Genomic DNA, 20,153 nt, shown 5'->3' with positions numbered 1-20,153 from the left:
AGGCTCAGCTGCTGCAGAAAGGCTTTTACTGGGCAGACAGGGGGTGAGTCTCATGCCAATGGACCAGTGAGGGGAGAGGGCACATCCTCTGAAGGAGCAGGGGTGGCATCCCTGCCCAGGGGCCTTAGCCTGAATGCACTAAGAGCTGGCCCCTCAGACAGGCTCAGGGGAGGTCCACCCACAAGGGCTTTGGGCCCCCCCCTCATGAAGATGCCACCCCTGACATGGGGGACGTGGCCCTTGCTCTCACATCTGCCTTGGCTGATCTCAGGGAGGTTGATCTATCTCAGGGAGAACTGTGGGCTGGGGATGTAGCCTTGGGAGGGCCCTTCAGGAAGGAGGAGTTGGGGATTGGGCAGTGTGGTAGACCCAGAAACTTCTGGGGACGTCAGTGGTAGTTACTAATATTTGGAGGCAGTGGGAGATGCTGGCCCCAAGGTTGAGGTATCGATTAGAGCAGAACAATTGGACCTAGAGCTGGTTTTTCCTTTGGGTTTAGGTGTAAGTGAACTATTATCATTGGAATGGAGAACTGGAGAGAAAGGGTGGTTATTCTCCAGCATTACACAGCTGCAGGCACACAGATGGTACACATTCCCAGAAAGACACATAGGTAGACATGTGGCTGTACACCCATACACACACACAGTCACGCACACCTGTAGGCCTGTGTGTAAACACCCACATGCACCCACACTCACATGCCTGGCAGTACAGACACAGAACTGTATGCATCCATTTGTGCCAGGCTGGGGCCTTGAGTGATAGGAAAGGGGTCTGTGGTGGGTAGATAGTGTGGTTGGAGACACGGATTCCTTCCTGAACAAAGTCCCTCCCCTACATGGTGGACACGGGATGAGACAGCCTTCAGTTACTTCCTCTTGAGCCCCAGGGCTGCCTGCCGCCTCATGTAGGACAGGATGTCCATCTTGACATTGCTGATCGTGGTCCGGTGGTGCCAGCGCATGATAGGTATACCATCTGGCCCCACCAGGAACTTCTCAAAGTTCCAGCGGATGTCGTGGACCTTCATGGGTTCCCAAAAGAGGCGGTCAGATGTACCCAGGAGCTCCGAGGTGGGAGGACAGGAGTTCTGGAGCAGGGATGAGAGGAGTGTCAGCCTTGCTTGAGGCCACTTGACCCTCTTCCTTCCTAGATCTTCCTGGGGTGGGAGAACAGCCTGGCCCTGAGAAAAGACCTCCAGTTTGGGAGTTAGAAGACTGACTGCCAGTGCCAGCTGTGGCTCTAGAAGATTGTGAAACCCTTAGTATGTTCACTCTGGGTCCTCTTTCTGGGCCTTTCCTGTAAAATGGGCCAATGAGACCCTAATCAGGGTCTGCAGAGCCCTCTAGCTGGAACAACAGATACCAAGAAATTCCCCAAGAGCCCAGGGGCAGGGGAGGTGGCATGGGCCTTCACGGTGTGGACTGGAGCCAAGAGGGGCTGCAGTCCCAGCCAACACAGGTGGGAGCTCACTCACCTTTAGGAAAGTGTAGAATTTCTGCTCTTTCTCTCCATTCACATCCCCTTTCTCAAAGAGCTGGAAATTAGGGACAAAGCCTCCACCTGGTCGGACATACCTGTTGAGGAATGTTCTTAGGTGGGTTCCAAGGAGGTGGGCACAGGACTCAGAAATGAGAGGAAAGGACAGAACAGGGGAGGGGGGTGTTGGGGGTCTGGATTTATTCCGCAGTGGGAAGCAGGAGCCAGTGAGTGTGCACTGGGTGTAGGCATAATGTGAGTCCGCGGTCTTCCTTTCCAGCCTGGTCCCTTTTCAGTGTCCCCCCACCTCGGTGCTCCCCGCAGATGCACATCACAACTAGTCACGTCTGTCCTTTTCCCTCTTTTGTCCCTTCCCTTCCATTCCCTCATTTGACTGGGGATCCTAGAAGAGGAGAGTGGTTCTTGGTGGCTGATAAATGTTCACCATAAATTGGGGTTGATACAAGACACATGGGTCATGTGAGAGGTGCTTTCTTAGGATGCTGAGTGAGCACTCACTTGAGGCTGGGAAGGATCTCTGAGTTCTCGCCTGGTTCCTGTTTTCCAAATTGGTTGCAGGGAAAGCCGAGAATGACCAGACCGAATGGTGCAAGCTCTTCCTGTAGTGCATTCAGTTCTGGGCCAAAGAGAAAGAGCAGACATGGGAGTATCCTGGCAAGGAGCCCTGTCTCATCCACACCACTCCCCCAGCTCACCTGCTGTGCCGCTGGAACTACTGAGGCCTGAGAAAGGGAGGGACTTGCCCAAGATCACCAGTGAGTTCACAGCATTGCTGGGACTCAGGTCCTATCCTCTTGACTCTAATCTGGATGGATTGAAGGTTTGGGGGAAAAGAATAATACCCTTCCTCAAATCAGCTGTCAGTCACCTGCCCGTTGCCAAGGCCCTCCACCTGGGCCAGTTGGAGCACTCATTCAGGGCCCTCAGGATTGAGTTTCCTGGAGCAAGAACTATACATCCCTGGATACAAGGCAGAGACCTTCTTTGGGGTGAGGTTACAACCCTCCCATAATCTTTGGCAAATCAGGAACACAGATGAGGCCCTGGCCCAGCTCCCCAGTTTCCTCAGTGTCCCCTGGTCTCTTTTGCAGCAGCACCCAGCCCATCTCTTGCCCAAACGCACTGTGCTCTATTCCAAGGCTAGAGAGAAGCGTCCTAGATAGAGCACTCACAGCCACTGGACCACGCGACCGCCGTCCTTCCACTTATGGGAATTCGCCTGATTGCCAGGCAGAGCATGGAGAGTCAAATTGTCCTTGCCTCCCTGACCCCCTGCCAGCAGACTGCTCAGCCCCAAAGCGTTTTCCCCTGGGTGCTGTCACCTGCCTTTGGTTGCCTGTTCCCCTAGCCTCTGTATTCTACCCCAGCTAGGGAGAAAGGAGTAAGCATATCAGGAGATCATGAAACCTGGGCCAAATGCCTCATTTCCGCCACTAATAGCTTTGTGACTCTGCTTAAGTTGTGTCTTCACTCTGAGTCTTGGTTTCCTATCTGTAAATTGAGAAGAGGGGAAGGCTAAACTAGATCATCTTCAAAGTTTATTTTAGAATGGGCATTAGAAGTGTAGCCTGCCCCTTCATCCCACTACACGCATACACTCTGGGGCCTCGAGGCAATTTGCCTGCTTTCCAGAGAGCTGCCAAGAGAAGCACCAAAGCAGATGGGGCTGAGGGAAAATGAGACATTCTCAGCAAGATGGAGCTCCAGTTATCATCTCATGCTCCAGCCAAAGGGAGCTCTAATCACAAACCTAATCTCCATCCCTCTGCCTTTAGGGTGGTTGAGGTGCCCAGAGATGAAGATGGATAACTGGGAATCTCCTAGAACATGTCCAAAGGCAATCAGACCTCAGGCATATATAATCATCTTCACAAAACCACGGAACACGGTGGAGCTGGGAAAAGGAGCTTGGACTCTCATGATTGCCATCACCCTTCCCCCTGTGCACCAGAAAAGATCCTGTGATTGAAATATGCCATACAGCCCCAAATAAAGCAGGGAGGAAGGGTGGGCTCTTACCAATGTACTGGCCCGTCAGGCCTCAGTAGGTGGCCACGTTGACAAAGAGGATGTATTTGCCAGTGTACTGCTTGAAGGGGATGTACTCCTCCCCATCAATGGTGAGGGCTCCGTACTCGTAAATGGTGCCCCTCACGCCACCATGGCAGTCCATCTGGAACACAGAAAGGCCATAAAAGGAGCAGTTAGAGCTGGAAGGGAACTTGGACATCTCCATTTTCAAAAGAATGAAAGATCCCAACAGGGAGAGTGACTTTCTCAAAATCATCACCAAGAATTGGAACTGGACTAGCACTGAGGTCTCCTAATTCCATGTGTAAGATAATGATTTTGAAAGCACTTAATAAGTGCTTATTAGGTGCTTACTATTAAGTGCTTAGTACGTGAGTGCTTAAGTGCTTAATAAGCACTTAATAAGTGAGTGCTATGGAACCCTGGGGAATGACTTATTTTGCTAATTACTTCCACATCACATGTCAACTTCAGAATATTTACTGGGCTCTCAGGGAGACTGCCCTAAAGCTGATGGCTGGGTTCCTGGATGGGCTGATGGAGACTGGTTGGGTGGCTGTTGGAATACTCCAGGCCATTGAGGATGAGAGCCTGAACTAGGCCAGTGTGAAGGAAAAACTGAAGAGAAAGGAGGAAGAGGCAGTATGGACGTGGTCATTCAGAGGCTCCCAATCTGGAGGACAGGAAAGATGAGGCTGTTGTTACCAAACAGGGAAGCAGAAATTGAGAGCCAGGCATGGGGGAAAGGGCTGTGGTGAGGTAGGGAAAAGCAACAATACCTGCAGGTGTTAATGTTCCGGGTCTGAGCAGGCTGGTGATGACCCTTATGCCTTCCTCCCTCCCCAGCTGCTGCTCACAGTCAGCCTCCAGGACAAGGAGGGACAGAGTACAGTGGACTGTGGGCTGGGAGACCTGGGCTCCACGTCCCTCTGCCATTAACTCCCTGTGTGGTCTTGGACTGGCCCTTTCTTTTCTTCGGACCTGAGTTTCCTCATTTATAAAATGAGAACCTTGAACCGATCCAACTCTTCAACCAGGTCAACCATGATGGCTTGATAGGATCATGATCAGTGGGAGAGGGAGGATTGGGCTCACTGCTGGCTAGTAGGATGTGGCTTATGAGCCTACTCTGCCTCTACCTCATCCCTGACACAGACAACAAAACTCTGAGACTACCCTTGAAAGGATGTCTGTCATTGCATCATTGACACAATTTGGCAGGTGGGCTGGTCGTGATGGGAAAGGAAAACCTTGAAACCATTGTATAAGGTGGTCTTTAAGGTCCTTTGTGGCCTTGATATCCTTTGAAAGTTGGGCAGACAATAAACAAATGGAATGCAAAGTAGCATTATAGACCAAGAGAGGACAGAGACAGGTGGCTGGAGTTAGAGAAGCAAATTCACTCCCTCTCTTCTCTTCAGTTCTGGAGAACTTGCTGTTGAGGCAAGGAACCTGGCCCTGACCAGGTGAAGGGAGTGATCCATGCTGGCAGGGCGTGGCCCCTGCACAGGGTGCAGAAGAGCTGCCTCTGTCATGAAGCAGGCCTGCTGAGCCGGGCGAGGCTGCGCTTCCTCTGCCAGGCCATTCCCTGGCAGCTGCAAGCTCTCTTCTTGGCACTGGTGCAAACTTCCTGCTTTACATGAGTCTAATATTCTACACCCTGTGACTTTTGGTGGGTGCTGGAGGCAGGCCCAAGACCTAAGATCAACATTCCTCCTGCTCCTGGAGCTCCTCGTTCCAGCTGGGGCCATTTCCACCTTAAAATGCAGACAGACTGGGACACAACAAATACACCCTAGACCGCCACAGAGGTCTAGTGGCCAGAAAGCCAGGCATCTCTATAGCCTGTCCACTTTTTTAACTCTGCCATGATCCAAAAATGAACTCCGAGACATGGAAGAAAAAGAGATGACAGGTTGTCCTAATAATGGGAGCTTGTAAACAGAAGGACCAGCTTCTGGACACAGTTTCAGTTTGGAGGTGTGGCAAGGAGAACCCTATTTCATTAGCTTCTGTTTTTTGCTGGCTGCGTGGCTCTGAGCAAGTCACTTTCACTGTCTGGGCATATACTGTCCAGGGAGATAAGCATGCTGCTGCCCAGAACGGTTGGGAGAATCTATTGGCAGAACAAAACAGGCATGGAATCTCTTGGAACAAAATTCTATGTCAAGGGATAGTGGGGGTCAGAAGGTGGCCCACGGGTGGAGAAACCACAGCTGTGCTCCCCACTGATCACTGCAACCCAGTCCTCTATGAGTCCTCTTCCCTTCTCTGGGCACATGGAATCCCAGAGCACTGCATCTGAAACAGTGGCTGAAGGAGATAACCGGGAGAGGCCGTGACAGTGCCTCAATCCTCCCATAGCTGGGCAAGAGAGGAGAGTTCTGGTGGCTTGAAAGTTGGATGATGGGACTCAGCCAGGACTCTGGCTGGCTGGGGCTGCTGGTCTTGTGTCTTTCTCCTCTCCTATCTTACCACTGCTATCAATATGATGCTGTGAGAAGTGGTCTGGGAGGCTGGAGACCTGAGTGCTGGGCTTTGCTGTGTCTCTGATGCCATGTGACCCCCTTTCCTGGGGCTCCGGCTCCTCCATTGTAAGATGGAGTCAGGTTCGGGGCTGTCTTAAAGGCCCTTTAACTCTGTCAGCCTGTGGTTCCATGATTCTCTCTGCCAGGTTTAGTCACCTAGAAACCAGCGGTTACTAGGATCCCATGCACGTCAGCAGTTGTCACTCTTTCCGGCTTCTGCAGTCCTTTTGTAGAGACAAGGAGCCTGGGCAGTCTGAAGCTGGACTGGGGAGGGGATGCAGCAAGAAGAGGAGGACCCCATCTGTTCCCTAGCCTCTTCCTTTGAATTGGTAGGAGGCAAACACCTGTCTGGGGCTGAGTCCCCTTTCATCCATTTCATTCTCCACATGCCCCATAACCCTATCCCTTTACCCTGGGGCTGGGGGTGAGGTGAGTGGTTGGGTCCTAACCCAGAGCTAAGACATCTCAACTCTAAGAACTTGGGAGCAGAGATGGGCATGCCCAGGCTTTCATTAGCCAGCAAGTCCTGACTGGTTGTATGTGATATGATTATACCTCACCCTAAAACTTTTCTAGACCATCCGCATCCTATTCTCTCTGAGTCCATTTATCCCTCCCCAGAGTTCTGCAGAGAAGACACAGCTATGATGAGTTATTCATAGAGTCCAGGTTCTCCCCGCTAGCCTTCTTGAGGCAGGGCCCAATTTGTACCTTCTTTGACCCTCCCCAGTCTGAGAAGTTGGGACTCACTCCATGGTGCTGGCCTGTCTATGGCCCACCCCCAACATCAATGTTGAAAATCGACCCCATTCCTGACCTGGAAAATGCCTTCTGAGTTGGGGATTATGAACAGGGATGGATAAAAAGGAGGGGGCTTGGACAAAGTGGCTTCATATCCATTTAGACTGACTCCAAGGAGAGGCTGATTAATGGGATTTAGGCTGAGGACAGAAAGGAGGTGAGTAACATGAAAGGAAGCCTGTGCTTGCAATGGTCCTCCTGAGAAGTGGATAGAATTTTGGAAACGGACTCCTAGACTCATAAGATCTTAATTAAAGTGAAGGCCCAGAGGATTTTAGAAACACAAGCTCAGAGCTTGCAAAAATGTGAGTTATGCGTGTTGGGAGTTTGGAGACAGAAATTGCTCTCTTTGCGTCTATCCCTACACCTGGCTTCTGCCTCCTTCCCCACCCACTCCCACTCCCTGGGTAGAGAGAGGTCTACAGAGCCCACCCCGGTACACACTGTCCAAGGAGATCAGCATGCTGGCTCATCCCACTGTTGGCCTCAGTATCCCCACTCCAGGTATGCGCCACACACCTGCTGGAAATAGACCGAGACTCCAGAGAATTCTACCTCTCCTTCTGAATTAGCAGTCCCCAGCTTTCTCCAACTACCAGGTTTCCTCAGGCTAATGACAGTGGGTCCTGGGTAGTGAGGCTGCCCCAGAGGAGGAAATTGCAGAGAACAGCTTGTGGATTTTTCAGCTTCTCCAAGCATCCCCTCTGAGGCCGTCAGCTTCATTGTGTCCTATGCACTCCCACCCCCAAACTCCCCCCTGCAGATGGAGAAACGGGGGTCCAGGAACAGGTAAGGACTCAGGGTCCTGAGTGTTCTGCACTGTCACTCCAGAGCTCTTTGTAGCACTGATCTCTGCCTCTTCTACCAATACCCTGAATCCAAGTGGCCATTTCTACCTGCCTGTATCATTCTTGGGCTAGAAGAGCCCCCCACAGCAGTTCTTCAGGACCAGGCTCACCCAGCTGCCTCTCCCCTTTCTCGTTGTCTGTCTCCCTAGGAACTTGCACAGCCCACCCAGACGCCAGGCATTTTTTCTGTGACGCCCTCCCTCTCAGGTCCTACTGAAGGGGAGCGGCTCAGGCACGGAGGTGACATAGATGTAGCAAGGCGATCCCCGAGGTGGCAGTGGGGAGAAAGTGCGAGCTCGGGGAAAGAGACCTTCCTCCCTTAGTCATTCTGCCCGCCTGAAGCACCAGGTTTCGGCTCTCCAACAGATGGAACTACGAGACGACGACGGTCAGGGGCGGGGTGGCGGCGGCAAAAGGGGTTCAGGGGGTCCCTCGCACCTGGGGATCGCCCATCTGGCGGGGAGCCTGGGAAAAGGGGTGCATTGCACTAAGCGCTGGACACCGAAAGGCTAGGTTTGTTCTCCTGGCCCCCGGCCCGGAGGCTCACTCACCTTCGACTTCTCTTGTCCCCGGCTCTGCGGGAGGAAGCCGGCCACGAGCAGGGAGAGCAGGCAGGACGCCTGCATCAGCCGGGCCATGGCGGGCTGGGGGCACACCCAGGGTCGCCTGAGTCGCTGCCTGATCCCTGGCCACCGTCCGTCTGAGGTGTCCGGCGCTCGCAGCCACCTTTCAAGCCCTCGGGTGTGACCAATCCGCGGCCAAGCCGGGGCCCTTGCAGCCAATCGCTAGGCGGCTGGGATTTCAGGGGCGGGCGCGACTTGCCCTCAGCTCCCGCTTCCCCGGCCCGGGGGGACAGTGACATAAGCAAATCTGGGCAGAGAGGTGGAAGTCAAGTCCCTGTGGACGTGGGAGGCGGTCCCTTCCTCTTTTGGCTCCAAAGTGCGAATGGAGGCGGGCACAGCGGTCTCCGTTACCGCGAAGGCAAGGGGGCTAATAGCACCCAAGAACTGATGAAAGTCTCCATTCTGGGAAGCATTCCTTATTCCTATCGAGGCTTTAAAAACACCTTGCGATGGTCCTCTGGAAATTGAGGGTTTAAAATTTCAGCAAGATCTGAAGTTAAACTTCCAGAAACATTTACTATAGGTTTAGTGCTTAAGAAACAAAGAGTGGGTGTCCTGGGATTTTGAAAACCCCATTCTGGTTAGGGCACTGGGACTGTAGGGACAGAGAAGGTGGGGTGCCTTTCCTCCCCGGGAATCATAAGGGTCACAGCTGACATACCTGTAGCAAAAGACAGGTTAGCAAGAAAAAAGCATAACAGATTTATTTAATTAAAGTTTTCTGTGACATGAGAGTCTTCAGAAATGAAGACCCAAACACTCAAGGAAAACTGTTTATTTTTAGGCTTAGATTCTATGAAGACCATGGAAATGCGCAGAAATGTGAGTGGAGAAAAAGGGAATGGTCTAATAGTAATAAACGGAGTGGGGAACCCAGCAAGGCTTGTCTGTTTGTATTCTTGGCCTGTCTGTGGCTAAACCACCTGGTTTAGAAGCAGAAAATAAATTTGCTCCCTGTGTAGTCTTTAACAGGTGGCAGTTCCTCTCTGGGCCTCAGTTTCCTCAGCTGTGTAATAATGGGATCGATTTGTGATCTCCAGTGCCCTTCTGACTCTGGCTAGATGACTTGTTTCTAAAGTAAGTGACAGACCGAGACCAGGAGTCCTTTGAGAATAAGGCCCATCATCACTACCTGGCACAGGACCTAGCACACAACAGATGTAAAATATTTGCTGACTTAATCATTCATTACATTAAAAAACAAAATCTCCGTGGAACACTTACGATCAGGCCAGGCAGTTCTAGGGCTGGGCTATCTAGGTATGATCCTGTCCACAGATGGGAAATGTGTTTGGAATCAGTCTCAAATCTGACCACCAGAGTCAACTGGGAAGCCTTTAATACAGATTCCTGGACTCCACTTTGGAGTCATTGCATTAGAATCTCTAGGGGCAGAAGCTGAGAATCTGCCTTCAGATATGTTCTAAAGGTTATTGTGAGGCAGTTGGCCTGGCTGTAGCCTTGATAGTGTGAGTCCTAGGATTAAGTGCCTTCTAGAACTTTCTTCTGACCAAGAAATGCCTTGAGAAACCATGCCTTTACTATGATTAAAGGTATTAACATCCCCACTGGAATTTGGAAGATGTTTCTCAAGTTTTGCATTCTCTGTGAAGTCTTCCCACCTCGAACCACAGCCTGTTGAAGTGGAAGGAACCTCAGAGGCCAGGAAGTCTTTAACTGAGTTAAAGCCTGGGAGCATATGAACAATGGCAGACACACAGTAAGTGCTCAATACGTTTTATTTAACCACCTCATTTCACTGAATCCTAGAGACGAGGAGCAATTTACTCAAGTTCCCATAACCAACTGATGGCAGGGAGGGAATCAGAATCCCGGTCTCTAGACTCAGTCTCAGGCCCTCTTCATGTTGTTCTGTTGTCTTTTGAGGTTTGTATTTACCCAAAAATATAAACATCTGTGTACACATCAGTTTGTCAGAAATCCATTGTTCATTAGTATCAGTTGGCATCTAGTGACCCTCAAAATAGGCACCTAGCAACATGTTAACACCATGAGAGATGCTAAAGAGTTGTCTAGAAGCCAAAGTCCCTGCCCTTAAAGGTGTTTCCAGCAGAGACCAGCAGGGTGAGGGAAGAAAAGGTACCTAGGGTCACAGAAGAGCAGCCTGGCACCTGGCAGCGGGCATCTCTCTACATTTTGCACCTTCTGTGTCTCACTTGTCTCACCTTAATCCCAGTGGTCTCTTTCTTTGGGGGAGCCAAGAAGGAGTCAGATACCTGAGATGCTACCCCTGGATTGCTATGGAGAGTAATAAAGTGACTTTCCTTCTCTGATCTCAGTTGTCCACCTATTTATCAAGGATCTTTGACTGTCTCTCAGTGGTGGTGTCTGTGGTTCTTCATTCCTAAGGGTATAAGGATAGCCTGAACCATACAAAACAGAAGTACAAAACTGATGACATGGACAGTGGGGTGGGGAGGGTGGGAGAGCCTGCCCTGGCATTAAGAAGGGCCTTTATGCTGCAGTCAGCTTTTAAAGGAGGTCTAACCATTGGCACAAAGAGCATGCCAATGAAAACAATGAGAATGAAAACAATACTTCCCAATATTTTCATCAGCAGCCTTTTAAATACATTTGGTTGACTTGTTCTCAAGGACCCTATGTTTTGAAATAGATCATTCTCCATCAGGCTGCTTCCAACTGCCCTCAGGTTAAAGTCTAAATTCCTTAGCACTTCAGACAGTACCCTCAAAATCCATCTGCTTCTTCATCTTTTGCCACACTCTCCATATTCTCTCTGCCTCCGCCATACTGGACATTTTTCAGTTCAGTCTGCCGTGCTCCCTCACTTCCAGGTTTCATCTCTGTTGTTCCCTCTGCTCGGAACGGAGGTTATCTCCCTTCAACTGGTTCTATCCTACTCATTTGTCATGTCTCCACTAATGTCACATCTTAAGAAAGGAGTTTCGTGGTGGTCCCCTTGTCTTCCTATAGTTCCTAGAGTATGTGACACTTTCTACATCAACCCTTTGTTGTACTTTATCATCATTTCTTGTTTGTCTGTTTTCTGCACTAAATTATAAGATCCAAAAAGGCACCAGCACCAGCACAGAGCCTAATACATAGTAGTTGCTTGATACATATCTATCAAATAAATTAATGTCAAATAAAACAATATTTGGCATACAGAATAAGGAGAGCTTCAAGTCAGCAAGTTCTAACCATGTAGAGCCCGCAAGACTGGTCTGATTTCATCTTCTAGGAAGAGTCAAGACGTGTGGATTATGCTGAGTAGGCTTGTCAGAGGAGAGTAGATGATTTGCATTGGGCAAAATGGGAAGGGAGGGATCGAAAGATAAGCTGTAGAAGAATCATAAGCTAGTTTTGCTTCCATTCTGAGAACGCGTCTTCCACATCCCAAACAAGTAAGCACTCGGAACCTCTTCATCCTATTTGTTAGAGACCTCTACAGGGAGCTCACTACTTACCTACTTGGTAGGTGAACAGAGACTGAAGATGACTTAAAAGGAGGTTTTACAAAAAGTGCTGATGCACTGTGTCTTCGAGGAAGATAGAACACAAGTTAATAAACTCAAAGGATTGTAAAAAGTTAAAACAATGAAAGCTAGCCTTATTATTGCTTAGTAAACACTTCAGGTTCTGGACTCAAAGATGGGATCAGCCACTCTAACTGATGAGCCTAGGTAGAAGCAGAAGTGAGGCCCAGCCTGCGTCAATTCAGTGCCAACTTCCAACAGTAGCCCTTGTTTTGCAGTCAAGAAGAAATTGCAGAACTGAGCTGGGGCCCTGGAGCTGCCAGTTTCCTAAACAATTAGCAAATTTGATCTCAGGGCCAGCCAGAAGACAGGGAGTTCATCAAGAGGAGAGATGGGTGGTTATAGTCTTTGCTTGTGAAACTAGTGCCTTCCAAACTCTGGGCTGCAGTTTTCTCATTTATGGAACAAGGTGTTAGACAAGTTGGTCTCAAAGGGCCAAGCTTTAGCATAAAGAGAGTAGCAGCCAGCATTCACTCAATATCCTATCCATACCAGGTACTGCCTTAATTAATCTCTGCAACCTCATGAGGTAGCCAACATTATTATCCCCATTTTGCAAATGAGGAAACTAATACATGGAGAGATTAAGCAACTTTGCTTAGGGTTATGCTATTGGTAAGTCACAGAACCAGGCTTCTGACCCACACATACTATTCTGCTGTGAGCAGGTCTCTGTAAACCTACCCTACCCCCTGGCCCCTGCCAAAGTCAGAGGAGGCTGAGAAGCTGAAGAAAGAAGCTGACATACCCGGTTCCTCAGAAAGAAACATTTATTAGGGACTTACAAAGAGAAGCCACAGAAGTCTTAGGTGGCTGTGAAATGAGATAGTGGATCCTCGAGCTATTTACCCCTTCCCAGCCCAGGGCTTATATAGCATAGGGAAGGGGTGATCTCCCTGTCGAAGGGATGTGCAGGCCAACCAAAGTGTGATAATATTAAGGTTGTTTTCACCTAAGGGGAATATTTTTGATAAGGACATGCTCTTACACAAGGAACAGTAGATAAACTGACAATCTTAGAGGCTTTCCTGGAACTGGAGTTAATCAGAAATCAACATGGTTGAATCGGCATCCCAGACAGAGTGTCTTTAGTCTCCGCATATACTGTCTCCAGAGCCCTTGCCATTAACCTCTGAGTCAATATAGCAGGCAGGCCGTAAGGGTGCGTGGCTATTGCGTGCTGGGAGCGGGGCTAGTACAAACTGATCTGTGCTGTGAGTATAAAACACACAGTGTTCTCTGAAGACTTAGTTTGATAAAAGAATATAAAATATCTCAATTTTAATAAAATTACATATGGAAATATTTTAAATATATTTTTAATATAATGGATTAGCTGAACACAGTGGCTCATGCCTATAATCCCAATGCTTTGGGAGGCCAAAGTGAGAGGATGCCTTGAGCCCAGGGGTTTGAGACCAGCCTGGGCAACATAGTGAGACCACATCTCTACAAAAATTTAAAAAGTTAGCGAATCACTGAAGCCCAAGAAATTGAGGTTGCAGTGAGTGGTGATTGTACCACTGTACTCCAGCCTGGGTGACAGAGTGAGACTCTGTCTCAAAAATAAAAATAAAAATAAATAATGCATTGGGTTAAAGAAAACATATGCTTAAAATTATTTTTGCCTGTTTCTTTTTGCTTTTGAAAATACAGCCACCAGAAAATTTAAAATTACATGTGACTCACATTATATCTCTGTTGGATAGCACTGGCTTAAGCTGTATACTCTTAAGGGATTGGCATAGGATTATGATTGACTCTGTGAAATCTAGGCTTATCTCCTGTTGGGGGTCCCCAGATCACCTCTAGGTTCAGTGATTTGCTAGGAGGACTCACAGAACTCAGCATATAATTATACTGACACTATGATTTATTATAGCACAAGGTTACAAAATCAGCAAAGGGAAAATGTGCATGGGACAAAGTCTGGAGGAAAATAGCCACGAGATTCCAAGAATCATCCCCCAGCTGAATTAAGCACACAGGATGTGCTTAATTCCTTTGTCAATGAACTGTAACAGCATGTGTAAAATGTTGTTTACCAAGGAAGTTCACTGGAGACTCAATGCCAGGGTTTTTATTAGGGGCTGGTCACATAGGCATCCTTGGCTAAGCACATACCAGAATTCCAAACTCCCAGAAGAAACGTAGGCAGTCAACAGAAACTGCATTGTTTGTACAGCTTAGGCACAATGAGCTACTCTTATTAGTTTGGGGAATGGTGGAAATCCTTCTGAAATAGAAGTTCCCAAGTGCTGACTACAGGCCAAGCGTAATGGTCTTTCTAAGGATCACAGTCTCGGGCCTGTACTACCAACAATTTGCTACAGATTTCCCAATGAGGCCTCAACAGGACCTGGCCTGGCAAATACTAGGTTTGTTGGGCTTACCTGAGATGGAGTTGTCCTAATCCGTTTGGGCTGCTATAATACAATTCTATAAACTGGGTGGCATGTAAATAACAGATTTATTTCTGCTAGCCCTACTCCACCTACTCTCCATACTTTTTTTTTTTTTTTGGCAATGGAGTCTCGCACTGTCTCCCATGCTGGAGTGCAATGGCGTGATCTCAGCTCACTGCAACCTGTGCCTCCCAGGTTCAAGCAATTCTCCTGCCTCAGCCCTTTGAGTAGCTGAGATTATAGGTGCCCCCCACCATGCCCAGCTAATTTTTTTGTATTTTTAGTAGAGATGGGGTTTCACCATGTTGGCCAGGCTGGTCTCGAACTCCTGACTTTGTGATTCACCCACCTCGGCCTCCCAAAGTGCTGGGATTACAGGCGTGAGCCACCGCACCTGTCCACTCTCCATACTTTCTAGGTTATTGTTCAGCTGGGAGACTATACTGCTATAGTAGCAATAACAATCTTCATAAACAGTCACTAAGTAGTAAGCGACCCACATCCTACTTCCTGTGGGCTAACTACCAATGCACAAACCATTGAGGAATAGAGGGAACTAATGAGTTCTAGCGTAAACTACCAGAGGAGCTGCCTCTCTTCGCCCAGCCTGACTACAGCTAACAAATGGTTAGGTCATGTCCACATCATTCTTAGCCCTTTCCCAACTCAGAAGGTTCATGTCAAGGGCACTTGTGAGACTTACTTCAGAAAGTTCTGACTCTGGAGTTCTGACCCTATCTCAGTGTGTGCCATAGACTAGTTCCTTCTGTCTAAGCTTTGGATTGCCCCCAGCTGTGAAATAAGGAAATCAGAAGTCTAGGATTTTGTCTGTCCCAGTCAATCTGTGGGTGGAGAGTTTCTCATGAGTTGCCCCCAGGCGGGGAGTCCTTGAGGACGAATGGGGTGGTACTCTGCACAGTCTGCCCAGGAGCAATTGGGCTAGAGGGGTAAGGTGGACGATGGGCAAATCATGTGTCTACTTTTTTTGTGGCTATGGCTACTATTTACCTCAAATGGTTATTTTGAGTTTGAAATGAGCTACAGCACTTAGTTCAGAGTCTGCAGGTGACCACCCCCACCCCATCCCCTACAAGAGGGAGGGGTTGGATCTGATGTCTCTGGTCCCTGACTTTCTTCGGACATGCTTTGCCACCACCTGGCTGGGTAACTTCAGCTGAAGTAGGTTCACCTCTCTGAGGCATGACCTTTCCCAGCTGTTGAATGGGGGTCAATAATTTCTGCCCAGTCTGCCTGCTAAGCCTTGTAGGAGGCCCGATACAGTGTAGAGCTGAAAGTCACTAGAATGTGGACTCCAGAAAGGACTGAGGAATTGTTATATTCTTTTCCTTCCAATTTATCAATTTATTCTTTGTCTCCAAAGTCATGTCTTGTAGATGCCTTTGTCTTATATTACTGAGTTTTTTTTTTTTTTTTTTTTGAGATGGAGTTTTGCTCTTGTAGCCCAGGCTGGAGTGCAGTGGTGCTATCTCAGCTCACTGCAACCTCCGCTTCCCGGGTTTAAGCGATTCTCCTGCCTCAGCCTCCTGAGTAGCTGGGATTACAGGTACCTGCCACTACACCAAGCTAATTTTTTGTATTTTTAATAGAGACAGGGTTTCACCATGTTAGCCAGGCTGGTCTTGAACTCCTGACCTCAGGTGATCTGCCTGCCTTGGCCTCCCAAAGTGCTGTGATTACAAGCATGAGCCACCACACCCAGCCCATTACTGAGCTCTTAAATGTACTAAACTTAGTGTCAGTTAATTCAACAGGTATTCGTTAAGCACCTACTCTGTGCTATGCATTGCAGCAACTGCTGAGGATTCAGGATTCAGAATGAATAAGACAGGACTCCTGCCCTTGAGGAGCTTACAGTCTGGTGGGGGAAACACAGCCAACTAACATGGCTTCACAGGTGATGGATGCTGTCATAGGGGAAGGTGGCACAGAGGGATTCCTAGCCCAGATCAGTGGCAGCAGGGCCAGCTTCCAGTGGGAGTGGTGAGTAAGCTGGGAAAGAGCAGAAGGGGTTAGTTGGGTGAGAAAGAGGGAAAAAGAGGAGGAGGTAGGGACAAAGAGAAAGAGTGATTGGGGCTGAAAGAACCACTGCATCAAAGGCTGGTTGGCCTCTTTCAGCCTTGATACTCCATGTCCCGTGTGGCTGAAATGGAAAGTTCAAGGTAAAAAGTGGCCGGAGATAAGACTGGAGAAGCAAACAAGGGCAGGTGGAGATGAGCTTTTCCAGCCTTGGACTTTGTCCTGAGGACAATAGACAGAGGAAGCCCCCCACCCCCACCACTTTGTTTCATTATTCTTTTATTGCTTTTTGTGATTTTAGATGATCTCATTCATTTTTAAAATCTGCCTATTTATGTATCACCTGTCCCATTTTCCTCCCAATTAGAATGTAAGCAACATGAGGTCAGAGACCACATCTGTCTTATTTTCTCTGCTGTAACCTCGGCCCCTAGGAGAATACCAGGCACACAGAGAGTACTCAGTAAATAGTTGAATCATGTAATAATGAATGAATGAGTGAGAGAAAGGAAGGATAGAAAAAGATTCTCAAGTGTCTCTTAAGCCTTGTCCTTTATCTTCATTAGGAACAAGCTTCTCTCTCCCCAGCCCTGGTAGGCTAGGGAAGTGGCTTAGAAAATTTTGTCTCTTCCGTTTCAGGAGGGGAAGTGCAAGTGAGGGTGGGAGATGGGCTGGGAAGAAGAGTCCAGGGAGCTGGCTCTGCAGCTGAATGCCTGACTGAGTTGTGCCCATCAAGCTGCTTTTTAAAGGGGTCTGTGGTTCATGGGAAATAGCCTGGCCCTCACACTGGACCCCCAAATACTGTGGGACACCGGGGGCAGAATTTGTTTTTGCTCTACTTCTCAGTCTTTGGTTGTATCGCTCTCATAGGCATTATCATTACCAGATATGTCCTTCGAGCTGATCTGGTTCCTTGCTCCTCAGAGAGTGATCCTTAGCTCTGCAGACTGGCATGGCCTGGGAGCTTGTCAGACATTCACAATCTCAGCTCTGTCCCAGACCTACTGAGAATCAGAATCTACATTCGAACGAGATCATCAGGTGACTCAGAGCCTCATTCAAATTTGAGAAGCATTAATCTAGTTCAACCTTTCATATACAGCTGGGGAAACTGAGGCCCAGAGAAGAGAAGCAATTAGCCTAGTGAATAAATAACTCAGATGATGGTGGAACACAGGATCCCCTCTTCTCTTTCCAGAGCTTATTTTTCTCAGCTCCTTAAATCAAAGATGAAACAAGGTTTGTTCTGACTGAGCTCCAGACTGACCGGAGTTTAAAATTGGAAATGCCTCTGCAGCTACCAGAACTCTGGCTTTGTGGCTGCATTACTGTCTGGACTCCACAGATAGACATTTCCACTGCTGCCTGCCCTACTCACTAATTCTGATCTTTGCCTGCCTGGTCTGACAGTCAGGGCATCTGGGTTCTAGTTGGTTTTGCTGTCTACTAATGAGCTATTGATTTGGGTAAGCAATTCTCTTTAGGTCTTGGTTTCCCCATCTGCAATATGAGACTAATAATAATCCTACCTCATAGGATTATTGTGAAGATTACATGAGAAAATTCCTTAAACCCAACTAGTGATAGTAACTAACAGTATGTTGCAGGCTTTGTCAAGGACTGTGCCAGAGGCTGCAAAAGCATTATATTTGATTCTCACCACATCCATTTTACAGATGAGGATACAAAGTCATAGAAAGGCTAAGTGGGGACAGGCGCAGTGGCTCACGCCTGTAATCCCAGCACTCTGGGAGGCTGAGGCAGGTGGATCACCTGAGGTCAGGAGTTCGACACCAGCCTGGCCAACATGGTGAAACCTCGTCTTTACTAAAAATACAAAAATTACCTGGGTGTGGTGGCGTGCGCTTGTAATCCCAGCTACTCAGGGGGCTGAGGCAGGAGAATTGCCTGAACCCAGGAGGCGGAGGTTGCAGTGAGCCGAAATGGCGCTATTGCAGCCAGCCTGGATGACAAGAGCAAAAACTCCATCTCAAAAAAAAAAAAAAGGAAAAAAAAAAAAGAAAGGCTAAGTGATGGTCTACCTCACACGTTTGCTTGTGACCACTTTGCCGTGTTGCCCATTTGCAGAGCATTTTCAAGAGGATACAACCTCCCTCCACTTCGCTTTCCTAACCTGGTCCCCAGGATAGGTCTATGGGGTAGGCACTATTGCCTCACACTTCACATGAAAATTTGAAGATCAGAGAGAGGATTTGCCCGAGGTCACAGAGCCTGTACACGGCAGAGCTGGGTAATGAAATGGGCTTTCTGATGCCGCATCAGTAACTCTCCACCACAGTACCTCACAACATGCAATAAGCTACTACACATGATAAAGTTGGAAACATAATCCACATAGATGTAAGACATTATTTTTAACCATTTCCCCCTCTTATTCCTCCTTCTTTAACAAGATATCTCCTATTTTGAAGCCCCTTTGAAGCTGTTGCTCCATGGAGGCGTTCATTCCTTGGTCCAATCTGTTTCTCTTCAAATTCCCCCTCACACCACCCCACCTCCTTTGATGGTGGCGTGGGAGGAGTAGCATTGAGCTGGGAATTAGAATATCTGGGTCTTTGTCTCTCAGCCTTTAACCCCTCAGTGTGTACTAGACAATCTGTAACATCTTCTGATTTAAGCCCACCTGTGCTCCCGCTGATACTACTGACACCTTGCATGGGCAGGGCTGTAGACTCTCCAGGGCAGAGAGTATCTGTGATGCCTGCCTGGTCCCCTGTACCCTCCTAATGCTGTGGTTCCCCAAGCAGATTTATAGTCTCTCTCATTAATCCTCATTCTTAGAACCATACCTCTGGCCTTCCCCTGGCCCTGGTTCAGCAAGACCCCTTGCATAGATTGCTAAAGCCAGCCTCACTCTGAAGAAATAGAATTTTCAACTTGACATTCAGGGTTTATGGAACATGACTCCTATGGAAGTCTGATTTCAAAGCCCTGTGCGGTAGGAATTGCCATGGTATCTATTTTACACATGTGGAAACCGAGGTTTACAGAGCCAAAGTGACTTGTCCAAGCGTTGCAGTGAGCCATGAAGCTAAAAACTGTAATGCAGGTTTTCTGACCCATGTTTCAGTGCTCTTCCTTGTGTCCTTCCATTTTTTTTCATTCATTTTCCATGTATTTATTTATTGAGCACTGACTCTAGTCAGGCCTTGGGTGGAGCACTAAGCATGTGGTAGTGAATACAACAGATGTGGTTCCTGCCGTCATGGGGAGGAAGACTGTATTAAACCCTATGCTTCTTACACTATATTAAGTTGATAAATTCACGTCAACTATAAACTTCATATTTGGGGAGGGGAAAAGTTCTTTTTCACCTTACCTGGTTTCTTGCTTCTCCTACCACTTTCTGTTTGTTCCTGCTCCTCCCATTCAAGTCAGGGCCCTGGCTGAAGTCTGGGGAGGTCAGGCCCAGCAGCCAGAAGCATCATCCCAGGCTCTAAGCCCTCCTCCCCTGCCTGTTCTGAAAGCAGCCACTGCTTCTCCCGTTGACAGTGGGGACAGATAACACAGAGGCAGGGCCCCTGGAAGAACGATCTCCTACACAGGGTCTGGTCTCTCATCGTGGCTTGTGGGCCAGGGTGGAAAGGGCTGGAAAGGTGACTGGGACCCAGGCTGATTCATTAGTGTTCTCTGCTTGGCCAGCCCAGTCAGACAAATACAAGATCCTTATTTATTGAGGCTCAAGCCTCAAACTAGGCTCTGGGAAACATGAAAAGAGCGTTGCACGAGAACCCTGGTTTTGGCATCAGAGAAACCTGGATTCAAAGCCCAGCTCTGCTCCTTTCTAATTGTTGCAGCTTGGGCAAGGTATGGTTCCACATTTGTCAAGGGGATTTTG

The 20,153-nt window shown here is 48.4% G+C and overlaps 1 protein-coding gene across 1 annotated transcript; it reads right to left on the bottom strand.

Moving 5' to 3' along the window:
* Positions 1-4: 4 nt before the first annotated feature.
* Positions 5-8,591, bottom strand: GPX3 (glutathione peroxidase 3). Its single transcript, XM_033180644.1, has 5 exons — positions 8,263-8,591; positions 3,523-3,676; positions 2,002-2,119; positions 1,481-1,580; positions 5-1,093 (listed from the first exon to the last, which is right to left on the bottom strand). Exons 1-5 carry the CDS (start codon positions 8,347-8,349, stop codon positions 872-874), a joined length of 681 nt encoding a protein of 226 aa, XP_033036535.1. The 5' UTR covers positions 8,350-8,591; the 3' UTR covers positions 5-871.
* Positions 8,592-20,153: the final 11,562 nt, after the last annotated feature.

Source organism: Trachypithecus francoisi, unplaced genomic scaffold, assembly GCF_009764315.1.
Source record: "Trachypithecus francoisi isolate TF-2019V2 unplaced genomic scaffold, Tfra_2.0 Lachesis_group2, whole genome shotgun sequence".
NCBI lineage: Eukaryota > Metazoa > Chordata > Mammalia > Primates > Cercopithecidae > Trachypithecus > Trachypithecus francoisi.
Note: the sequence above shows the minus strand (reverse complement) of the source record. Positions and strands in the feature narration are given on the sequence as shown.